The sequence below is a fragment of the Myotis brandtii genome, unplaced genomic scaffold, assembly GCF_000412655.1.
Source record: "Myotis brandtii unplaced genomic scaffold, ASM41265v1 scaffold866, whole genome shotgun sequence".
Lineage (NCBI taxonomy): Eukaryota > Metazoa > Chordata > Mammalia > Chiroptera > Vespertilionidae > Myotis > Myotis brandtii.
Window position 1 is genome coordinate 1,563,872 of NW_005371530.1, and position 23,737 is coordinate 1,587,608.

General features: G+C 40.9%; 1 protein-coding gene and 1 pseudogene across 1 annotated transcript in view; both read right to left on the minus strand.

Moving 5' to 3' along the window:
- Nucleotides 1-1,029: 1,029 nt before the first annotated feature.
- Nucleotides 1,030-5,532, minus strand: LOC102250008 (annotated as a pseudogene).
- A 7,185-nt stretch (nucleotides 5,533-12,717) lies between these two features.
- Nucleotides 12,718-23,737, minus strand: part of LOC102250308 (coagulation factor XI) — an 18,319-nt gene continuing 7,299 nt past the window's right edge. The window contains 12 exon segments of the mRNA XM_014532238.1: nucleotides 12,718-12,975; nucleotides 12,977-13,014; nucleotides 13,524-13,656; nucleotides 14,455-14,543; nucleotides 15,093-15,268; nucleotides 16,762-16,825; nucleotides 18,204-18,310; nucleotides 18,383-18,441; nucleotides 18,443-18,564; nucleotides 18,666-18,775; nucleotides 20,797-20,956; nucleotides 21,654-21,763. Of these exon segments, the coding sequence (XP_014387724.1) occupies nucleotides 12,718-12,975; nucleotides 12,977-13,014; nucleotides 13,524-13,656; nucleotides 14,455-14,543; nucleotides 15,093-15,268; nucleotides 16,762-16,825; nucleotides 18,204-18,310; nucleotides 18,383-18,441; nucleotides 18,443-18,564; nucleotides 18,666-18,775; nucleotides 20,797-20,956; nucleotides 21,654-21,763 (1,426 nt within the window).

The window sequence follows — 23,737 nt, forward strand, 5'->3', positions numbered from 1 at the left end:
GACTGGTCTGAAAAAGATTTAGTAGTTATGCTCAAAATGCTTACTGGGCCCAAGTGGCAGGGCCAAGCCACGGGAACAGGATTCAGAACTCACGCACAGTGAGAGACACTCCAGCACGTGATCAAGAGGCTTTTCACTCCCATGAGACAATACGGCCGTGGAGGGCTTCTAACAGGGCAGGATGACTCCTACAGTCAAGGAGCTCATCCCACCTTGGTGTGAGGAAGGGCTTCTTTTGTGATGACCACATGTGGGAGTAGTTCAACCGCCACGAAAAACCCCAAAGGGGTTTTTGTTTTGTATTATTTTATATAGATACTAGAGGCTCAGTGCATGAAAATTCATGCACTCAGCGGGGGTCCCTCAGCCTGGCCTATGCCTTCTCACAGTCCGGGAGCTCTAGGGGGATGTCTGACTGAGCCCACGCCCATGGGGAGTGGGCCAGGCAGCAGAAATCCTTAGGACTGCCAATGAGGCAGGAGAGGCTCCCCCCACTGCTGTTGCGCTCACTAGCCATCAGCCAGGCTTGTGGCTGAGCAGCGCTCCCCCTGTGGGAGCACACTGAGCACCAGGGAGCAGCTCCTGAGTTGAGCGTCTGCCCCCTGGTGGTCAGTGCGCCTCATAGCAACCGGTCATTCCGCTGTTTGGTCGATTTGCATATTAGCCTTTTATTATATAGGATACTTTTTTTTTTTTTTTGGTTAAGTAAATGCAACATGTAAACATTCAGGATTGATCCCAATCTTCTGGAGCCGGCTTTTCTGGGGTCAGGGAGGAAATGTTTGTTTGAATCACCATGCACTCATCTTCCACTGGAATGACTGGAGCCCCCGTCAGTTCACCTGACTACGGAATAGCACAGGACTGCTCTGGGGAACACAAGCAGGCACTCTGGCCTATCCTCATGGGTCACGCCTTAACATGGCTCTTCCCTGCCCCCCTGCTCTCAAGCAGGTCCTTAGTAATAAACAAAACACTAGCAAAAACGGAGTTATTACCTCTGGACTTGCTTAGATTAGAGTCTCCCTCAGCTTGGACTGAGGCCCCATGCCCCAGAGGTGCCATTCTGACTAGATTGCATGAAGGGAGTGGGTGCAGGAGACAAAATGGCTAAACCAAAATTGGGAGCCACTCGTCTCCATCTGCAGCTACAACCTAAGATGCCTACAGATGTGGGCAGTGTGGCATGTGCACAGGAGAGATGCAGAGGAATGGGATGGGAGGGAGGGTGTCCTGGGGGAAGTCTCTGCCTGCTCACCTTCACTTCTTGGCTTTGCCCTGGGCAGCCACAGCCTCCATGGCTTTGCGCACGGTCTCTTCAACCCCCAGGAACAGCATGGGCTTGATGGGCTTCAAGTTCTTGTCCAATTCATAGACAATGGGAATCCCAGTCAGCAGGCTCAGCTCCATGACAGCTTCTTCAGAAAGCCCCTCCAGATGTTTGACAAGGCCCGGAAGGCTGCTGCCATGGGCTGCAATGAGTACCCGTGTACCCTCCTCAATCGGGGGCACTATTTCTTCATTCCAAAAGGGCAGAGCTCTGGCAATAGTGTCCTTCAGACTCTCACAGGAGGGTGGCTGATCTTCAGTGAGGTCTGCATACCTGCGATCCTTGCTGATGTTGCTGTAGAAGGGATGGTCAGGCTCCATCGGTGATGGTGGGATATCATAGGAGTGCCTCCAGATCTTTACCTGGGCCTTGCCATGCTTGGCAGCAGTTTCTGCTTTGTTAAGGCCAGTTAGACCCCCCCACAGTGCCACTCATTGAGATGCCAAGTCCTCACTACAGGCAGCCACAGGTGGTCAATGGCACCCAGCACTGTGCAGGGGGTCCGAATCGCTCTCTTCTGCACTGAGGTGAAGCAGATGTCAAACTCATAGTCGGCATCTCACAGTGCCTGCCTGCCACGCTTTGCCTCCTCGTGCCCTGCCGGGCTTAGGTCTACGTGGTACCAGCTGCCGAAGCGGTTCTCCAGGTTCCACGCGCTCTCGCCAGGCCAGATCAGCACCAGCTTGTAGGCGACCGTGGTGGCGGTTCCGAGTGCAGCGTAGACCCCTTGTCTTATTCTTTTTAATCAAGATGATACTGCTATTATTATTAACAGTACTGATCACTGGTGGTTGGGCCTCCTGAATTTTAGGTCTATGACATCCTTTGGACAAGCTGTTCACTTAACTCTGGAATGTGCACTTTAACTCTTGTTTGGATAGAATGAAATGATAATGATATAGATGATGACCCCGCGGCCACGTCCTCCATGGGATTGTTTCAAAGGCTGCTCCAGAACCTCCTAGTTTACTGCAACACACCTGATTCCCAGACACTGTACTGGCAGCTGCTGGAGTTGAGGCTGAACAGGGAGGACATGCAGATCCTGAATGAGAGCTGAGCCCAGCCTCAACGTCAATGCCACCCATGCAGGTGGCACAGCAAATGAACGTAAAGGCCTTTCAGTCATAAGTGGGGCGTCTTAGAATCTTGTCTCGTTCTAATATGTATGTGGCAGCAAAAGAGATGCCTGCCCTGACCAAGGGGCAGCCTAGCTCTCCTATGCGCCTCTCCTCACATTTACACCAGCACCTGAAACGGGGCTCTGTGGTTAGACCTGGGTTTTCCAGGTTCAGCTCTTCCCCTAACTCGCCGTGTGAGCTGGGAGAGGTCCCTCCACAGCCCAGCTTCATCTCTGTGGATACGATCACTAAGGTCTCTTCCCAATAATTCATGTGTCAAATAGCGCCCCCCTTTGGTCTCATCAAAGTGCAATCGGTCAAGGCAAAAAAAAAAAAAAAAGGTTGATTAGAAACTAGAGCAGCTTTGAGTTTGATATTCTGATCCTCCAGGGTAGCTGAGATGACTGTGTCTGAGTTTTATTTCCCTTCTGAGTGACAGGAAGGAAAGGACTGGAACCTTGGATATAGATGCATGATGCTGGACCTCAGCTAAGTGAGAGCAGTGAGCAAGCGGAGCACCAAGCCTGTGATGTAGCTGGACGCGATCCTTCCGACTGCGGCACAGCCATCAACACGCTGCTGACCTCACGGACCAATGGTCGGAGGGAGCGCTGAAGGCTGCCCATCACATTTCAGCCCCTCATTCCATTTCCCGCTTACCAAGTAGAACCTCAATAAAGATCATTTAACTTTCAAGTCAGAAACATAGTCCTCTGTTTTTATTTTTTTGAAAATATTTAATATTTATTAAATAGTAAAATATTTGATATTTATTTTTATTTTTTAAAATATATTTTTTTATTGATTTTAGAGAGGAAGGGAGAGGGAGAGAGAGATAGAAACATCAATGATGAGAGAGAATCATTGATTGACTGCCTCCTGAATGCCCCCTACTGGGATTGAGCCCACAACCCGGGCATGTGTACTTGTTAGGAATCAAACCTAGGAGCCTTCAGTCCACAGGCCGATGCTTTATCCACTGAGCTAAACCAGTTTGGGCTAAATATTTGATATTTAAATGAATCAAAACTCATCGTTCCCAAACTCCACATGCATGCACCCACAAAACCATCACCATAGTTATGATAGTGAACATTGCCAGCCCTTTCTCCATCCACTTCACCCCCAACCCCAAGCAAACAGCTGGAACAGAACACAGTGGCCTGTCCAAGAAAGAGTGGTCCCTACCCTCTCTTGATGGCTGCCATTTGGCAAACACATTGAAATATATATAATGGATAAATATTTTGAAACATCCTTATTAATCCTTCTCCCAAATGAACAAAGTAATGGTCTAAGAAATACATGCAGATCCCAAGCCAAATAGCAATTTGTTCAATTACAGGATATTTCTGAGGAAGGAACTTTTGCCTTGATTTCTCTCTCCTGCTTTTCCATTCCTATAATGAGGATAATAATTGTTTTAAATGGTGGAAGCAGAGACTTAGAAAAGCCTGTACTTGGTGCTTGATACTGTGTCCCAGGCGACGACAAAGGGTCTGTATTCTGTCTACCTCGGGAAGGTGCCCTCCCGACCAAAGCCACGAGAACCACCTGGACTGTTCTTTTGATAACGTCCAAGCACTGATATTATCTACCAATCCCCTGGGCATGGAAACCCCTGCCTCTGCCCAGCACAGTGTCCTCTCAAGGGCTCTGGAGGTTAGGAAGTGTACCCAGTTCCCTGGGGAAGTGTATGGTGCAAGAAGAAAGCTGCCTCCTCGAGGGGGAGGGGGTGGGGAGGGGGGAGATAAAAGATAAAGGTCAACACCCTGTAGGTAGAGCAGGTGAAACAAACACCTGCACACAATTACACCCCCACCTGGGAACCCCACACCACATACTGCCTTTGCAATAACACTGCCTGATTCCCAGAGGCAAACAGGAAGGAATCCATTTAGAGACTATCGGCTTGGTGCCAGGTGTTTTGAATGTAATCTCCCCTAAGATTTGGGTTAAATGGATAATGACTAAATGACATAGTCTATACAGTTGGATGGGCTCTTTATCCGATAGCACCAGTGTCCTTATAAGAAGAGGGAAGAGACACAGGAGAGGAAACTAAGATGTAGGCAGACAGAAGGATAGTGCCACAAGCCAAGGACACCTGGGCACACCTGAGGCTGAAAGAGGCAGGAAGGACTCTTCCCTGGAAGGCCCAGAGGAAGTGTGCCCGCTGACAACTTGTTTTGGACTGCTAGCCTTTGGAACTGCGAGAGCAGAAACACTCCCTTTCTGGTAATTTGCTATGGAAGCCCTGGGCAACCAAGCCTGAGGTGAGGAACCACAGAGACCCAGAGATACAGAGGCATTAAGTGAAGTGTTGACATTATGAGACATTTGTTTATTACCCTTCCCCCCCCCCACCCCCACCCCCACAAACTTTTGCAGCAAGGATTCAGGATCTGGAAAAGGGGCTGTGAACAAACGGATGCACTAGACAAGAAATATGAATTTAGAAGGCATGGGGGGCCAGGCGGAGAACCTTTCTCTGTGGTGGAGGGGCTCTCTCACTCCTGGGTCCTGTTTGCTTTGATTCACTTGAATACACATTTGCCCTTTAGGAATGCAAACAGGCACATCAAAGGTAAAGTTTGGTAAACAGTAAAAGGATTATCAGGTTAGGGGATTGCCTTGAGCCATTTGGCCAACAGTAGGGCAATATTATGCTGATTTTCAGCCCTGCTGAATATCACATTGATATGCTAACTACTTGTTGGTCTTAGCCTCCAGCATTTCCCCCTTTTTGTTTTCTTAATAAATTTAAAAAGCTGTATGCCATTTGCAGGGTTTGAGTCCTTTGAAGACTTTTCATTCTGCATCTGTAGACTAGAAATAAAGACACAAGACAATGAAAATGATTGAGTTCTTTCGTGGACTTTTAAATTGCTGCCAGGCATTTAAGGAATTAGTCTGCAGTAGGCTCCTTCTTGGGCCATCAGTTCGTTGAGTCCCCTTCCCAATCACTGTCCCCTGTGACATGACAGCGATGATATTCGAGTTCTGGATGGTGGATAAACTGTGGGCAATGACAATGCAGGTCCGACCTTCTTTGGCTTTGTCCAGGGCAACCTGCACCATCGCACAACTGATGACTGCTAGGCTTCTTCATCACTCCCAGGTCATCTCTGGACTGTTCCTCCTCTGTCTTCTTCTCCTCCCATTCCTTATCTTCAGCCCGGGTCCACTGCTATCCGTGACTGGAGCAGTCGACTGTCTGCAGCCACAGGTACAGGGTGAAGCTCAGGGTGCAAGGTCCTCTCTCGGATTCATGTTGCAGGAACCCACATGGGCTTGGAGGAGTTTTCTAGAAATACACAAACATATCCTCGACTAAAAGTTAATAAAGGGACCCTTCCATAAACCAGACTCGGGTTCTTCCTATTTAACCAGACCATTTTCCTTTGGCTTATTCTTACACTAGTGTAATTCTATGAATGTCTTGCCATCAGCATTATAAGTGAAAAAATTTAAAGTGAAAAAATTTAAAGTAATTAAGGCTCGATGTAATTTACTTACAGGAGATTTCTCCACTATCCCTTCTTTTTGTTTTTTAAGTTGGGATTTTAGAGCCCTTGAGGCAGATGTAACATGCAAGGGGGACATTCCTTGATAATCTGTTTTGCCTGCTGCACAATATTTTGGCAGGCTAATGTAAAAGCTGATGAGATTCTGTGGCCTGTTTTTTGTGTGTGTGTGGCCAGTTTTAATAAAGCAACTAGTTGATCGGCACATGCATTTCCTTTTGTTAAAGGACCAGGACAATTTAAATGGGGTAAATAGATTCTGGTCACTGAGCCATTTTAATCGAGCAGTCTCAATTCTATTTACCAGGCCAGCAGTATAGGCAGATTAGAAATAATATTAAGAGGCTTGTGGAATTCCTGCGATGCAGCCCTGATGGCTTCTAATTCAATTCTTTGCACAGAAGCATGACTGGTCTGTATTCATTGCATGATAAGCAGCTTTACCATTAGATGAACCATCAGTAAAAAATAGTTAATGCTCCAGGAATAGGTTCCTCCCTAGTATTTTTTGGTATAATAGTAGGGGTGTAATATAAAACTTGTTTTTAGTAGGTGACAACTAAGTATCCCTGAATATCCACTTAATCCAATTTTCCAATTTAAATCAGTCTGAAATAAGGTTTATTTTCTGACTTTATTTGTCCTTGGGTGTGGACAGTAAATGACACTAATTGGATTTCTGCTATTAGTCTTTTTGAATATATTGACAAGCTTTGTTTAGGGAGGCAAAATGCAAATTATTTATTTTTAAGTGTCCTTGGCTTAGGTAAGATAGGATTTACCAGGTGGCCACAAACCGCTTGGCATTTATATTTTTTAGATGGTTGCAAACTGCTGTTACATGCGAGCCGTGAAATTAGAAAATGATTCTGTAGATCTTTGCATACACTTAATAAAAGCTTTGTTAGGATTTCTAGGTATATTGAATAAATTTTCCATTTCTCCCATAGGGATTTTTAGATAAGGTCTTAACTAATTAATGTTCTCTAATAATTTCTAAAAGTCATTTAAAGTTTTAAGGCAATTTTTTAGGATTTCCACCTTTTGAGGCCTAATACATTGACTTTTAATTACAGTTCCTAGATATTTAAAGACCATTTCCCTCTGTATCTTTTCCCAGAGCAATCTCTAAGCCACATTTAAGGAGTTTCTTTTACTTTCTTTTAAACAGAGCAACAAACTTGGTTGCCTTTCAGAAAAACCAGTAGGAGAGAGGTACACTGGTCAATACTACAATGCATACATTTCAAGTAAAAGTAACTCTTTTTTTACTTATGGTGTCTCATTAATGGTGAGATTTAATGCTTGAATAATAATTTTTAGTTTACTTTGTAAATAGTAGCGGAAGAGATTTTAAAATTTCTTCTTTTTATTAAGCTTAAATTTACTTTTAAACAGCATTCTTTTTGGCTAGTGCTCATTTGCATACGTATGCAAATTTTACTTTGGACTTTGTTAGAACCAATTGCTCATAAAATATCGGCTTCTCATATAAATGAGTTTATATGAGACCTTAATTATATTGTAAAAAGCTAATTTATCAAGTAATTAAAGTATGCATCTTTATTGAAAGTATGCATCTTTATTAATTAAAGTAAGCAAACTTATACATTTGACCTATGAAGTACAAATGCCACCCCACCCCCCAGCCTATCTGAAGAGCAGTCTGTCTGAGGCATTATGTATGTAACCTTGTTCTGCCCTCTCTTTTTGTATTAGCCATTTACTCTGTCCTTGGCAGGAGATAAGGGTAGTGGTCTTGCCTTTGTTTAAACTTCCTTGGGATTTTATGACCCTTTTATAACTTTTGCAAATAGTTAACTTTAGAATTCATTTCTCTCTTTCAAAACTTCTTTTTTCCTTCTCATTATATACATAACCTTTATAAATTTCATACTTTCAAATTAGTCTTCAAACCTTCTTTTTATGTCCTTCAAAAATGCATTTCTACTCTAATATTCTTTCTTTCCGTTATTAACTTGTATATACCTTCAGCAATTTGTATAGACCTTTTCCTTTAAAATGTATGTCCTACCTTCTATTATTAAAACTACAATATTTAAACCTTAATTTTACAATGATAATTAAAAGTAAACAGCCAGCATTTCTTAAATTGACATTTATCAGTACACTTTTTGTAATTATTCTAAAAGATATCAATTAAATTTAAATTGGTTTTTATATTAAAAATTTGGTTCAGACCATAGAGTTAATTCTCCTTTTTTTAAAAAAATCAGGCCAATAAAATATTATATTCTAAGTTGAAATTTTACTACACGTGTGTTAACGTAAAAAAACCATTGAAACCTGTAAAGAATTTTTGTGAGTTTATTTGAGCCAAACTGTCGACATATGCCGGGAAGCAGAACCTCAGCTAATTGAGATAATGCTCCGGAGAATGGCGGGTTTACATTTGTATTTATACATTTCAATCAAAGGAGGAACATAGGTGGGTTACATGAAATTCATTGGTGATAGATTAAGGAGGAGGGATAAAGCAAAGCAGGGAAACCCCTGGGATTGGATAAAAAGTAAAATAATGGACACATACTTAGGTGAGTGCAGGAACAATTAACATGATGATGAAGGAATTTGTGGTATCTGTCCTGGGACCCAGCATACCTGGTTGTGCCCCAGGGGCTCCAGATACAGGGAAGTCAGAAGTTACCCAGACATTTCAAGGGTATGCTATCATAGATGCAAAAAGACAGATAGGCTCAGTTAAGGTAAAGGTTGACCTTGTCAGTGAAGATACTGGCCTAGGACGTAACTGCCCACCATAACTGCTTTTAGTTAAAGTTTAATTTCAGACCATCCTTTGTGGTTACTTTAGGTCTCCGGCTCTGCAAAACTGCCATGCAGGCCTCTCCTGAGCTTGTCAGGTCAGCATGTGGCCCCTTTTGTCCACACGTGGTACACATAAAGACTACAATATATTTTAAACTACTAATTTTTCGAGAGAAAATATAAGAATTATTTTTCTGAAAGATGAATTTCTATACTTTATGTATTTTGTTATCATAACCATATAATTTCTCCCAACTTAATTTGAACTTTTAAACTCTTAGAAGCCTCAAATTTTAGGTGGCAAGTTAAATACTTGGCATTTCTTAGATTAGTAATACATTTATATTTTTAAAGATATATTTCAAATAAAATACAAGACTTATTTAATTAATAGATTTGAATCTATCCTCTAGATTTTTTATATGAGGCAAACTCAGGTTAATATTTCAGTATTTTGTCATTTTAAAATACCTAGATATTTAATAATTTTTTATTTTGAAAAACCCTAACTTAACTCTGGTGCCAGATCACATATAGAAATTTTTTTGATATTTGCAACCATAGTAAAACAAAGACATATTTTTTTATATTTATTTTATATATTTAAATGCCATTTAACAAAGAAAAATCAATCAAAAAAATGAGTTCGCATGTCACCTCTGACACGCGTGTCATAGGTTCGCCATCACTGTAAAGTTTTAAGCTACCAAAGAATTTGGAAAACTATATATGAGGCTGACGAATATCCCTGCCTGTCACGCGGAAAGCTGATGAGAAGGCAGGGGGAAGAGGGAGCAGGCTCATAGCCACTTGAATATAAAACTGTCACATTCTTCCTTAGAGAGAACAGGTAAGGTTATGGCTGTGGCTTCTCTGGGACTGGCCCTTTCCTCTAACACAGAGTACAGCCAGTCTCCTCTTGAGTGACTGGACTTTCGTTATTAATCTATTTATAATTATTACTTAAAAGCTTTATTACAAATTCTTCATTTTAGTTACATTTATTTATTTATGTTTTAATAATTTTGAGATTTTAAAGCCAATTATTATTATCCAAGGCATTTTCTTTGGCAAATTCTGTAACAGAGATAACTTACTGACTTACAGTAGCTTTAATGTTAAAGTATTATTTTATTTTATAAAACCAGGAGTGCCCCTGGAGACCTGTGAGGCAACCCTGAAATGCAGTCCATTATTATTCAAGAACTACCCATTATTATGGAAACACTAATCTTATTGCCCAAACACAGCCTGTATATTTTCCTTGTGTCGTTTTTGCCATCTTTTAAAGAAAAACAGCCTTGGGTTTATTCTATAGCATCCATGAAGAGATGGGGCTCAGCCCAAGAGGCCACCCAAAATCAGGCGGGCGCTCCTTCTCTTAAGCTAGCCTTTTTCTCTTCATGGATACAGAAATCCCAGATGCCTCCCTAAATTGTGAGAAATGTCTCATCTATTCAAATTTCAAATGACAGACTGGGAAATAAAAACATGGCAAAAATAAGACTTTTAATAACACTCCCGGGAGTGGGCGTCCATTTTACAGGATCACCAAAGGACCTAGTAATTAATGGGCTGGGGCCTTTTTCAGTTACTTCCCTTTGTCTGGGGAATTTTCTTAGAACCTGTGTTATTGGCCACGTGTACTGCTCATACTCTTTCTCCCCACCCCACATCCTGTTTGCTTTGAGGAAATTCAGTAATGGTCTGTCCATCTACTGTTTCTTTTCTATTAAATTAAATTAAATTAAATTAAATTAAAGGCATGCTTAATAGACTAACAATAAACAAATTAAATCAAACAACAAAGACAGATAAAACAACAATTAACAGACAAGCGCCCATAACACATAGACAAGACTTAATAAATCAGAGTTCTTTTCATGGATCTTTCTCTCCATAGCATTGACTGACATCTAAAATTATTTTTGCTAAAATCTGTCTGTCCCAAGGCATCATATGGTACTTTTCAGGCAAAGAATTAAAGAGTCCTTTTGTAAAATGACTGTTAGCCCCATTTTCTCTAGCTGTTGAGCCTTTCCACACTAGAGGTGGAGGATCCGGGGCCTTAGATATTACAGACTTTTGATCACCAATACGAATTGGGCATAATGCCATTCAAACAAGAGCCCACATAGTTAAAGATGACAAGTGCACTCATTTTCCTTGAGCCTGATTTAAGAGAGTACCTTTTGACATTTTAATTCCTTTATCCTTGAGCATACAAGCTAAAAATTTACAATGATGTTTTTGCCTTTTACTCTAATTTTTCCCCATTATAGCCTGGCTGAAGTAAAAGATGTTTCCACCCACTTTACGGTTCGCGACTCTGAAGCTGGCACAGGCTTTGTGCACAGTGAATTTCTCTACCTTTTCGTTGAACCTCCCACCTTTCTGGTGAATTGCCTTTTTTCTTTGTTTTTCAATCCAGCGAATCTTCTCCAGATGCCCCACGTTGGGCGCCAGAATGCCACAACCTTTTGCAGCAAGGATTCAGGATCTGGAAAAGGGGCCTCAAACAAATGGATGCACTAGACAAGAAATATGAATTTAGAAGGCATGGGGGGGGGGGCAGGTGGGAAACCTTTCTCTCTAGTGGAGAGGCTCTCTGACTCCTGGGTCCCATTTGCTTTGATTCACTTGAATACATATTTGCCCTTTAGGAATGCAAACAGGCATATCAAAGGTAAAGTTTGGTAAACAGTAAAAGGATTATCAAATTAGGGGATTGCCTTGAGCCATTTGTCCAACAGTAGGGCAATATTATGCTGATTTTCAGCCCTGCTGAATATCGCATTGATATGCTAACTACTTGTTGGTCTTAGCCTCCGGCACTTCTCTCTCTCTCTCTCTCTCTCTCTCTCACACACACACACACACACACACATAGAGGCATGTTCCTAATTAAAGAATTCCTCTGCATCCTGCCAGCATAGCTCAGTGGTTGAGCATCGACCTATGAACAAGGAGGTCATGGTTTGATTCCTGGTCAGGGCACATGCCCAGGTTTCAGGCTTGATCCCCAGTGTGGGGGGTGCAGGAGGCAGCCAGTCAATGATTCTCTCTCATCATTGATGTTTCTATCTCTCTATCCCTCTCCCTTACTCTCTGAAATCATTAAACATATATTTTAAAAAAGAGAATTGCTCTGAAGAGTTTATCTTTAACTTGTTGAATGGCCCTGGAAAAGCAGGAATGTTCACCCAAAAATGTTCACTCATGCATGCACGCAACATGAGGGGGTGATGGGAGAGCCGGCTGGAGTCCACAGGCCACCACCTCTTCCTGGCCCCTTGCCCTCTCTAGGGCAACTGGGTGGCCTCAAAGACATGCCATGGAAAGGCTTGCTGAAGGAAAACCATTGTGACAATCTGTGACCACTGTTAACTGCTACTTGAGCATCAATCCAGTGGGTAAATTCTCTAAATGAACTTGGGGATGCTGCTGACTGGAATGCTGAAAATTCTCTCACACAGGACAGGGAAAGGCAAGTTCTGCCCCTGGCTGGTGCAAGATGAGGAAAAGCCAGTGACAAAGTGACATCAGAGGACAATGTGGAAGCCGGGGGATGGAAAGAGAAGTCCTGACTATTCTGAAAACATGCCATTGAGTCAAGTTCTTCCTTTACAATAGAAATGTGTTCCCACATATAGAGTATTGATTCTTGCACATTGGGGTGACTGTCCTTGTCCCTATTTTCTCTGGTTCCCATTTTTGGTTGAGCATATGTGTTTCTGACAGTTTCTCTTCACTGTTCTGCATCACCTTTTGGCCACTCGATTCTCCCCTGGTCCTTCTGGCCATATTTTAATCTTAAAAAATAACATCTGAGGCTGTTTCTTTGGCTCATCAACAGAATGACCCAAAAGCAAGAGGCTGTGTGATTGTCATGGACGGGGATTTTGAAAATGGCTGTTTTCTTTGGGTGTCTTCTTACAAATACCAAGCCCATTCAATCCGTTACTGTCTTGGCATTGTAACCTGTGGAGGACAATGGGGGCACAGTGCCTCCTCCAGCGAAATCAAGACTGTCTCCCAGGGAGTGATCTGCTTGGCCCCCCAGGGAGCCAAATGCCATCTGGGGACTCTGGGGCTGCTGAGTTTTCTCCAAAATCCAGTCCACATACTTGACCACATTGGTGTAGTTGCCTGGTCGCTCCTTTTTGGCACAGCCATCGCCCCAACTTGTGATGCCCACCAGATACCTGGCCCTTGTTGTGTTTACAGGACAGGGGGTCCCCAATTCTCCTTAGGACAAGGGGAGAAGAGGAAAGGCATACAGATCAGTTCAGGTGCTTCTCATTGGAAATGTATTTGGCTCAGAGTGATTTCACCTCAAATTCTGCCATGGCCCTTTAATAAACTCCAGTGCAAAGCCAATAAATACACCGGGTTCCTTGCTCATTGGCAGGAGACTGCTTTTTTCAAAAATTAATTTATTTTGTATTAACATTGGTCAACAGGATCACATAGGTTTCAGGTGTGTGTTTCTATGTTACAAGATCAGTGCATTGCACTGTGTGCCCACCACCCTAAGTCGAATCATCTTCTGTCACCATATATTAGGTCCCCTCCATCCCCCACACCCAGTCCCCTTCCCTCTGGCAACCACCACACTGCTGCATGAGCTCAGGAGGTTCGGTTCTATCTCTGACATGTGGGTGAAATCTCAGAGGCTAAGCAGGTGGGGCCTGGTTAGTACCCAGATGTGTTCAGTGCCCTACTTTGAATATACTTAGTTAGTTGAGAATGCTGTTACCTTACAGGTGTCCTTCCCTCCGTCTTTATAGCCTGCACAGATCATCTGATTGGTTATCTTATGTCCTGGGTATCTTGCCATCATCAGGGGTATCTTGGTTTTCTGGAGAGTATTTTGTATTTTGCCTGTGAAAAATTTAGTTTGTTGCCATAACCGGTTTGGCTCAGTGGATAGAGTGTTGGCCTGCGGACTGAAGGGTCCCAGGTTCGATTCCGGTCAAGGGCATGTACTGTGGTTGCAGGCACATCCCCAGTGGCGGGTATGCAGGAGGCAGCTGATCGATGTTTCTCTCTCATCGATGTTTCTGACTCTCTGTTCCTCTCCCTTCCTCTCTGTAAAAAATCAATAAAATACATTTTTAAAAAAATGTAGTTTGTTAATGGAATAATCATATATATAATATCAGTATAAATAGGCATTTAAAATATAAATAAATGTATTTAAAGTCAAAATTTTACCTGCATAAAAATCCAGAAAGAAAAAAATCCTGGGCTTGTCTCATAGATCTTTTATAATTACAGTGTAAGGGAGACATTATTATCACTATTGTACTATTTTGTTAACATTAATAAGTTAAGAAATTACTTAAGGCTCTAACTGAAATAACTTGCCACAGAAAATAATTGGATAACAGGCTAGAACATTTACAGAAAAGAGCTAGGTTTCACATTGAACTTCATTAAAAATAATTTGTCTCTAAAACGAATGTCATATTTAAAATTCTCAGTCAAACAGATGTGGTATCCTCCTCACTTGGGGGGTTTTGTCTTTCCCTCTTTTTCACCATACTTTCTGTAGTACATACTGTTTTTATTTTACTTGCATTTTAGCTGGAAGACGTGATATAGCAGAAAAGGTTATGATTAAATTGTGGTTTACCTGTAAAATGGGGCATGGAGAGAAACATCTTTTTTTTTTTTTTACCTCTTATTTCTCTGTGCCCCATCCAGTCCCCCAGCAATCAGTATATATTACATCTCTATCTGCTTTGGAAGGTAGGCATATGGGTCATTGAAAACCTAAATTTTAAAACATAAAATTTAGTTATGTTTATAGATGAAAAAGATACCTTCTTTCCCAGGAGGATTTGCCTTCTGTTTGCATTATTTAGTATCTTCTTTATTTAATCTGTTTATTTTCACTCATTGTCATACCCTTCCACCCCTCATGTTTGCACAGTCCAGGATGAGGGAAGAGAGACAAGCCATGGCCTCCCCCATTGTCCAGCATGCCAACTGGACTGTGCCCTGGAAGTTGCTTTATTGCTCTGACCTGCAATCCTTCTGTTCCTAAAAGGAAGCTATAAACCATCCTTGATATCCCAATGTTATTAAAATTATGCCATTTTGTGCATCTGAAGAAGCCTGCAGAAAGCATATCATTTTACCTAAACCCTGAATAAGATTCAGTAATTCGGAATGAGTGTCAACCTTCAGTCTTAACAGGAGGAAAGACTAGCTTTGCAAACACTCTTCATTCATAACAGCACGTGGAGAGATGGCTAGAGTCAGGACACATGATATCTAGCTCAGCATTGTAGGCAACTTGCCATTTTAAATTCTACATACTCCTGTAATTCATTCTTGTTTGCAGTTTCAACAAGGCAATATCATACCCACTTTCTTCCATTTGATATTGAACATGAATTATTAGTTCTGGAACCCCAAAGAAAGTTGTATTCTCTTTTACTTGCGATTGATATAAAATGCCATCATAGACATGCAAATCTTTAAGTGACTCTACTCTAAGGAGTAAATAATAGAGAAAAAAATTTCCTTTACCAAATAGCTCTCAAACATTTGAATTATTTTGCTATTTAACTGGCTATTATATATATATTAATGACTTCTCTTTTTTGTAATGCCTAGCAACTCCCAATTTCCAGTGATGGGCTTTTATGCGGAAAGAAGTGATTTCATGTTAAGGTGTTTCAGTTACATATATTTTCTATCTAGAGCAGTGATGGCGAGCCTACCTGATCACCCCTAACCACTCTGCCTGCCTGCCTGATTGCCCCTTACTGCTTGCTTTGGGGTGGGGCCAGCCCAGGAGTGGCTGTGGTGGTTCTGGTCTCTGGTCATTCCAGTCATTATGCTTATGGTGGCTGGCCTTTTATTATGTAGGGTAGAGGAAAGGAGAGGGAGAGAGAGAGATAGAAACATCAGCAATGAGAAAGAATCATTGACTGAATGCCTCCTACATGCACCTTACTGTGGATGGAGCCCACATCCCAATCAAACCCTGGCCTTCTGGTTCATAGATCGATGCTCATGAACCACTGAGCCATGCCAAGTGGGCCCTGGTTGTTCTTTTAAATAAATCAGTTGTTTGTCACGTGTCCCTTCCAGATCAATAACATCACCTGGGAATTTGTTAGAAATGCAATTTCTTGAGCCCCAACTCAGACCCAGTGATCAGAATTTCTAGTGGTGGAACCCAGTAATCTGACTGTTAATCAGCTCTGCTAAAGTTTGAGAACTACTGCTATAATAAAAAGTTGAGCAGCCCCCACTCAGTATGTCCAGTTCTCCCCCATTCTCTCCCCCTTGGGCTGACCTTTGGTCCATCACTCCTATTCCAACCTGGGATGCTTTTCTGTTTGTGAGCTGCTTCTGCCCTTTGGTCTTGTTGACAGTTTGGGGATCTCTGATGCAACTCTTGATACCTTTCAGGGACTTTGGTTCAGAGTTATCCCCTGTGTTTGTTTCCTGTCTTGGATGCCTCAAGCAGGAGAGTCCATTCTATTTCTATGTCCTGAGATGCCAAACACCAGACCCTACCCTCCTGGTTGGAGGCTTGGGCAAATGTGCTCCAATAACCTACATAGAATGGGAGTGAGGACCTCATAAACAACATTTTTCTAGAGCAGTGCTTTTATGTCTCAGTGGGTATATGGGTCGCCTGGTTGTTGTTGTTTTTTAAATGCAGATCCCGATTCTGTGTCTAGCATTATACTTTGTATTAAGAAATATTTCCTTGGATGGCAATTTTTCTGTATCTTCAGAAAGTTTAGTTGTATTATAGATCAATGACACTACAAGACATAATAAATATCTCGATTAGACATTTCCATTCATACTAGGATACTATTTCATCCAATAGAGTGCAGCAAAATCTAATTATCTTGTGCCTCTTTATTCAGAAGGTCCATTAAAAAGACATAAAGTTTTATTTTCCCTTATCTTACATTTTCTGCTTTAGCTATCAATTACACCTGATACATTCTGTAACCTTTACAGAATAGAGTTCATATTGTCAACAGAGAAGAACATAATGAAGGAAGGAGGGTGCAGAATGGATTCTGCAATTTAAGGCATAAGTGCTGGTTCCTATTTTATAAACTATGTCGACTTCACTAACAACAAAATTTGCTATGTCCCTTTTAATGCTTGGTTAAACTAAGATAACAGACTTATAAATACTCCTTCTTGTCTTTGGTAAACTTATTGTGAGGAAAACAGGGAATGTATGAGATATAACTGCCTTGACTGACTGTAAAGAAGAAGGAGCCATCCAAAGATTCCCATCAGAGCCCCTGGACATTAAATAATAAAAGCCTTAAATCACGTGATTTTATGTAAATCAATAAATCCTAATCAATAATAGGGTGCGATGGTATTTTAAGGAGTGTGTGTGTTACACCTTTTCCTGTTGGCGAGTTTATCTTTTAGGTTAGCAATTTTTAATTAATGTGCTGCAAGAACTTTTAAACCATGCAAGAGCTGACTCTTTAGTCAGAGGTACTGATCTCTTTTTCCTTAGATTATAAAAAAAACCGATAACAGTCAACACAACAACACCCGTTGTGAATGAATCAAAATTGTACCTATTTTTTGTCAAATCAGCAAAATTTTTTTTTTTTTTTTTTTGGTGTGGGGCAGAATTTTAGTAATTTGTTTATGTGTGCCATGAGATGGAAAAGGCTGACAATCACTGGCTTAGATAATTCTGTTTGCCCACAAATCATTTCTTGCTACTATTCTCAGAATTGGCCACTGGGCTGGAAACACTGCTGATCAGAGTTTTACTCTAATTTTTATGTTATAAGTCTTGTTTAATCTAGACAATTCTTTTATTTCCACTCCCTATGACAAATTAATGTTTTTCCAGTAATTTTTGTGAGTATTCATAAGTATGCAGAACCTGAAATAATGAAAGCCCCTGAAAGGGAGCTACTTGAGTATTTCTTGAATAGATCCCTAATTTTTCAAACATATAATGATTGTTTATGTTTCAATTAAAGATCAAGTAATGGCCAATGGAAAGAAAATGAATAATTTGATTAACCAAGATGCTGGCTGATATTTCAATTAAAAAGGATAATAAGAAAGATAATTGGCCTCAATAACAAAAAATCAGACATGAAAGTGTTGGCCTATCATGAGTCTCGCCATGAAATACCAGTTGCATAAATGCAGCAAATTAAAACACATATCCAATTACTACTAGGCAATGTATCCAATTACTACTAGGCAATGCAAGTTAGTCAAGGCCCATTGTTTATGGTTCAAACATGGTCAGCATGGGTGATAGAAGTGAAAATAACAGGTCATTGTAAATTGGTGTTTTTCTTACTAATTTTAATCCCCCTGCGACTATTATTGACTCTCTTTGTCATGACATAGTAAGTATAGAATAGCTCCTTCAGATGTATTTTTTTCAAGTGATGTGAAACTCACCATTATCAATCTTATATAACCTTAATGTATATCCAGAGATGCCTCCTGTCCTATGAAGTATTTTAGTTGGAGATCCATTTGAAGAAACTTTTAAGTAACATTTACCCCTGCAGGTTGGAAACAAAATGGTATAAACTTGATGCTCCTCTCGAAGAGATGGAATGGAGCAATGATGTTACCTTCTTGTGTCTTAATTCCCTCCATGGTCAGATTCTTGAGGTGGAAAATAGGTAAAAAAAAATTTGGCAGCAGATGGTGTCGGTACACATTCTCTGGCAGGCTCTATGCCCTTTTACATCAATAGCATCCAGTTCTTCTCCCAAGAAATCAGTGTCATGGTAAAATGGAGTGTGGCAGATCACTGGACAGCAAATCACACATCAGAGACACACAACCTTAGCTCCCATCAGTGTCCTCAAAAGAAAGTGATCTCAACCAGAGGAAAGTGTTTTCATTGTTTACCTGGGATGCTGTGCCTGCAGCTTTGTGGACTGAAACCAGAAATAGCTCTGTTCTTTTTAGTGCGTGTACTTGGTAACCTGCCTTTAGATGTTTTAAGGAGACAAAGATTTCTAATGGTCAAAAAGGGAAATATACATGAATCACATAAAACATATTAAAGAAAAATAACATTTTCACAGCACATAGGTAAGTCAATTCATGTTGACATTTAATAGAGAACATTTCCCATTTTGAAAGTACTCTTCATAAATCACTGAGTCAGACTCCAGGAGCTATAGGTTGGAGATGAGTTTTCAAAAGAGAACCACCTGCCTCCATAAAAAATATCTGAGCTTGTTCTCTTGTCAGTGTTCCTAGCATCTTCATTCCTTCTTTCCTTTCCTTCAATGCTCCCAGCCTATCTCAAAGACGCAAGAATTTTCATGCTACCTAGCAATCTGCCGCCCTGAGCTGCTGCCAGCTTAGACAGGGAGGAGTGGAACCCACCGCCGGCTTCACATCCAAGCAGCACCTTCCTGAAAGGAGTAACTTTTCCTAATTAGCACAAGATCACAGTCCAGAGCGGTGCTGTCCAATAGCATTTTCTTCATTGATGCCACCCGATACAATAGGCACTAACCACCCGTGGCTATTGACCACTGAAAATGTGGCTAGTACAGCTAAGAAAATGAATACTTAGTTTTATTTCATCTTAATTAATTTAAATGTCAATAGTCAAGTCTTGGCTTGTAGCACCCATAATTCTCTGTCGCCCTGTTTTGAGGGCCAAATGTGTTATTTCTCTCACAGGTATTGATTGGGAATTTTATAAATAAAATTTTAAAAGGACCAGTGATTACACAAAATAACACACTGCAAAGGTATCTTTCTAAATTTTGAAACTTATTATGTTCCAAGACTTGCTCTTTGAACCTCCTTTCTTCTCTACCAGCTGTTTGCTGGTGCCACTCAAACACAGATCTAGTGTGTAAATGTATCTTCTTAATCCCAGAATTCCCTTTCTAAGTCCAATTCAACATTTCTCATTAAGCATCTAATAGATATCAGATCCTGGAAACATCTTTCACATCTCCGTCATTGGCATCTCCATTCTTTCAATTCTGTGGGCCCAAATCTTGAAGCAATCACTGACATTTTCTTTGACAATATACCCCAATCTGATTACTTCCCTGTCATTTCCACTCTAGTCCCAATAGGGAGGTTTTTTTTTGTTGTTGTTTGTTTGTTTTATCTATTTAGTTCATTAATGGTATCCCTAGTGTCTAGAACAGTGCCTGGTATATAGTAGGCACCAAATAAATTGTATTAAGTTTGTTAAATCAGTGAAAGTGACAAATATATTTTCATGTGATAGAACAAGAACTTCTGAAATTACAGCCTCACTCAATGGAAAACCAGGCTTGCTTGATGGACAAGGAACTCAAGGGCTTCCCTTAGCTGGATTGTTCTGGGGAACACTCTCCCCCAAAATGAGCAACCGAGTCAAACAAATGTTAAGGGCCCTGAGAATTCTAATGTAGATAATACATACATTCCAGATTTTGAAACAGATTTAATCTTAAGGTTATTTTTTTTAGTGAATCTTGTCAATGAGGGGCAAGACCCCAGCAAGTGTTCCTTTAAGGATCAAAGAAATTTCCCACACTTCATTATGGCTTCCCGTGTTAATATGCCTCAGTACGTGGAATATTCTCAAACCTCCCTACACCCCCATCCCCACTCCAATTGATATAGGCCATCATTTCCACTTCTCTCCACTTTGGATTTAACATTTCAATGATATTTCCAGGTCTTTTTGCTCCAGGCTCAATGATCTTAAACCAGACATTGGACTAAGCTGCCTCTGAGTGGCCATCCTTATATTCTTCTTTCCATTCAGAACTAAGCAGCTCTTCCTTTGCCAAAGATAGAGACCTCCCTAAGCTAAAGAAAACCAAGGATCCTTGGTAGTACTGGGTTTGTGGGCAGTAGCTAGGGAACAGAAAGGGAGAGGGGTGAGGAATTCTATGCAAGTTTTATCTACCTTTCCAGATATTTTGACTAGATTTGTAGTTGCTCAGAACTTTTAATGGTGCATTTTGATCAGTTGTTTTTAAAAGGTAACACATGAGTCTTACTCATAACTCCTTACCTTTCAGATTCCTTTGGCGATTCTTGAGAAAAGAAGGTAAGAAACAAACAACTGGGATGGTAAGTACAAATGCTGCGACAGCTAAAGTCATCGGGAGCCATGACACTGTCGATGTTACTGTCTGCAAATGCTGTACTGGGGAAAATGTCCCAAATACAAGCTGGATAGCAGAAGAAACCATATTTAGGGAATCAATTCACCAGTAGAATCTGTAAAATCTCAGTCATAGTATTTGTAAATTCCATACAAAATAGTTTGCTGGGGGGTGAGGAAGAAATGAATAGGTGGAACACAGAGGAGTTTTAGGGCAGTAAAATGCTCTGTATGACACTATAATGAGGGAGGCATGTCCTTATACATTTGTTCAAGCCCATCGATTCAAGTACAGCCCCAAGAACGAATCATAATGTAAACTATGGACTTTGCGTAATTATGATGTGTCAATTCAGGTTGATCAATTGTAACAAATGCACTGCTCTGGTGGGAGATGTTGATAATGGGGTCTGTGGGTATGTGGGGGTAGAGAGTATATGGGAAACCTCTACACCTTCCCCTCAATTTTGCTGTGAACCTAAAATCATTCTAAAGAAATAATGTCTTAATAATAATTTTTTAAAGTTAATTTATCTCAAAATCTTTCAAACATTTTTAAATTAGGAACACCAAAGTGATTATTGTAAGCTTAAATTCAAATATAAACTCTAGTTATATAGGACATAATAAAATTTTTCACATGAAGAAGACAACATGTCATTGGTCTATTTCATCAGAGAACATAAAATGGGTGCCCATCAGACATACCATCCGCAACTCTTATTTAATGGTTCAGTCACCTCGTTAAGGAAATCATAGTTTACCCAGGTGAGAAAGTACACAGGATTTCAGTGAAAATCTAGATACCACTTCACTGAGCTTCATTATTCTGGTTGGTGTCCCCGTTTGGGTATTCTTCAAAAGACAGATGTTACTGAAAATAAAACAAAAATGGAAAAATATTTTATTCTTCCAAATGCAAGTAAGAAAACTATCAGATGATGAGGCATTCCCACTTGGAGACTGCCTGAGCCCTTCAGCTAAGGAATTACTCTGAAAAGCACGGATCTGGAGGCTGGACAGCTGGGTGGCGTCCCCACTCTGCCAAGACCTGGTGGTTCTGTGAATTTTGCCAACTTGATTTTTCATCAGTAAAATGACAACATGAGAGAGGGGTGAGACAACAATGGGGATGTAGGAATTAATGACTTCTCTTTTTTGTAATGCCTAGCAACTCCCAATTTCCTGGCTTATTCATACTGTGTTAAGTCTTGCATGTAAAATATGTAAGAAGATGTAGTTTGAGGTAAGCTAAAGACAAAATCACTTAAATATTAAACATGAAAACTTAATGATTAATTTGGGAGGGGTTGTTTTGTTTTGTCATTGTTTTTGAAATAAATCTTTGATACTTTGTTTGCTTTCCACTATTCCGCTTTTTGTGAATGGAGAGAGCAGAAAATTAAAATCCAAGTGCTAATCATTTGAACTTATTTCCCCATTTCCATTGGATTTCATATAGCTATAGTTTATTATACAAATCTAGAACATCTCAACTTATTTCTAAATATAAACGTTATAATATTTCTCCTACCTTTTTTAATAAAAGAGAACACAGATTAATCATTAGAGATCAAATCATTTTACAGTCCTATAATAGATTCATCCCTGGACTATTTCAAAATCCAGTATGAAGCAGGTTACCACATTCCACATGGGCTTCGGTTATTTTGTCTTTGGTAGGAAACTGTTATTTGGAGAACCACGAGCAGTTTTGTTTTGTTGTTTTTATTTTAATCTACTTCATTCCTACCCTCGCGTGGAAACAGAAAAATAATGCCGATGGCCTTCTTACAGGGACACAATATTACACTTGTAAATTCTTTCTGCAATTTGCTGACCCGGCCTCGCTTGTCTCCTTAACACCAGTGATTGGCTGATTTACTAAACCTATTCAAGTATCTACATCACTATTAAGACAAGTGACATCTCAACACTTGCTGCCTTTGGTTTGAATTAATATGTTTAATAAGGACTTTCTTATAAAATTTTAAGCTGTGAAGGAAGGGGCAATGAATGGTGAGTACTGATGTAGGTAAACTGCGGTGGGGCTAAGGGGCGTACATGCCCGCATGCTAACTTTGACTCGACAGAGAAAGAGCTTCATTAGGAGACTTTATTTCCATATGTCAGTTTTCTTTTATAGCCATAAGATCATGTGACCATACATATATATCACAATAACTAATATATATACTAGAGGCCCATTGCACGAAGAGATTCATGCAATAGGCCTTCCCTTCCCCTGGCTGCCAGCACGTTTTCCTCTGGCACCCGGGATCCAGGCCTTCGCTCTGGATGGAGCCTTCAGTCTTCTCGGCTCTGGATGGAGCCTTCAGTCTTCACTCTGCCACTTTGCTCCTATGTATGCAAATTAACCGCCATCTTTGTTGGGTTAATTTGCATACTCTCCTGATTGGCTGGTGAGCATAGCAAAGGGATGGTTAATTTACATGTTTGTCTGATGCAGTCTGCTGGATCTGGTCTCCTCTCCTTGTCACAAGGCACAGGGCTGTGTTCTACTCTTCATCAATCTTTTCTTTGTTGATCAGAATGACTTTTCAGGGTTTGGGCCAGATAAAATATTCTTAGCCTGTGAGGATGTGTGGAACCCCAGCAACCGCTGCAAACCTCGGAGAGAAAGCTGCCCTCACGTTCCAACTGATGCCAGACAATCCCGCTTCTCCCGTTTGAGTCTGAGTCCCTAGAGACTCGCCCGGATCTGGAGCTCAGAGTCTGAGACTCCCTCCTGATTGAAAACGACAACCGCGCCCTCAGCCACCAGCCCGCTCTGCGCGCGCACCTCCGCACCTTTATATTTTCCACACTGCGCCTCCTCTGAGCCTCG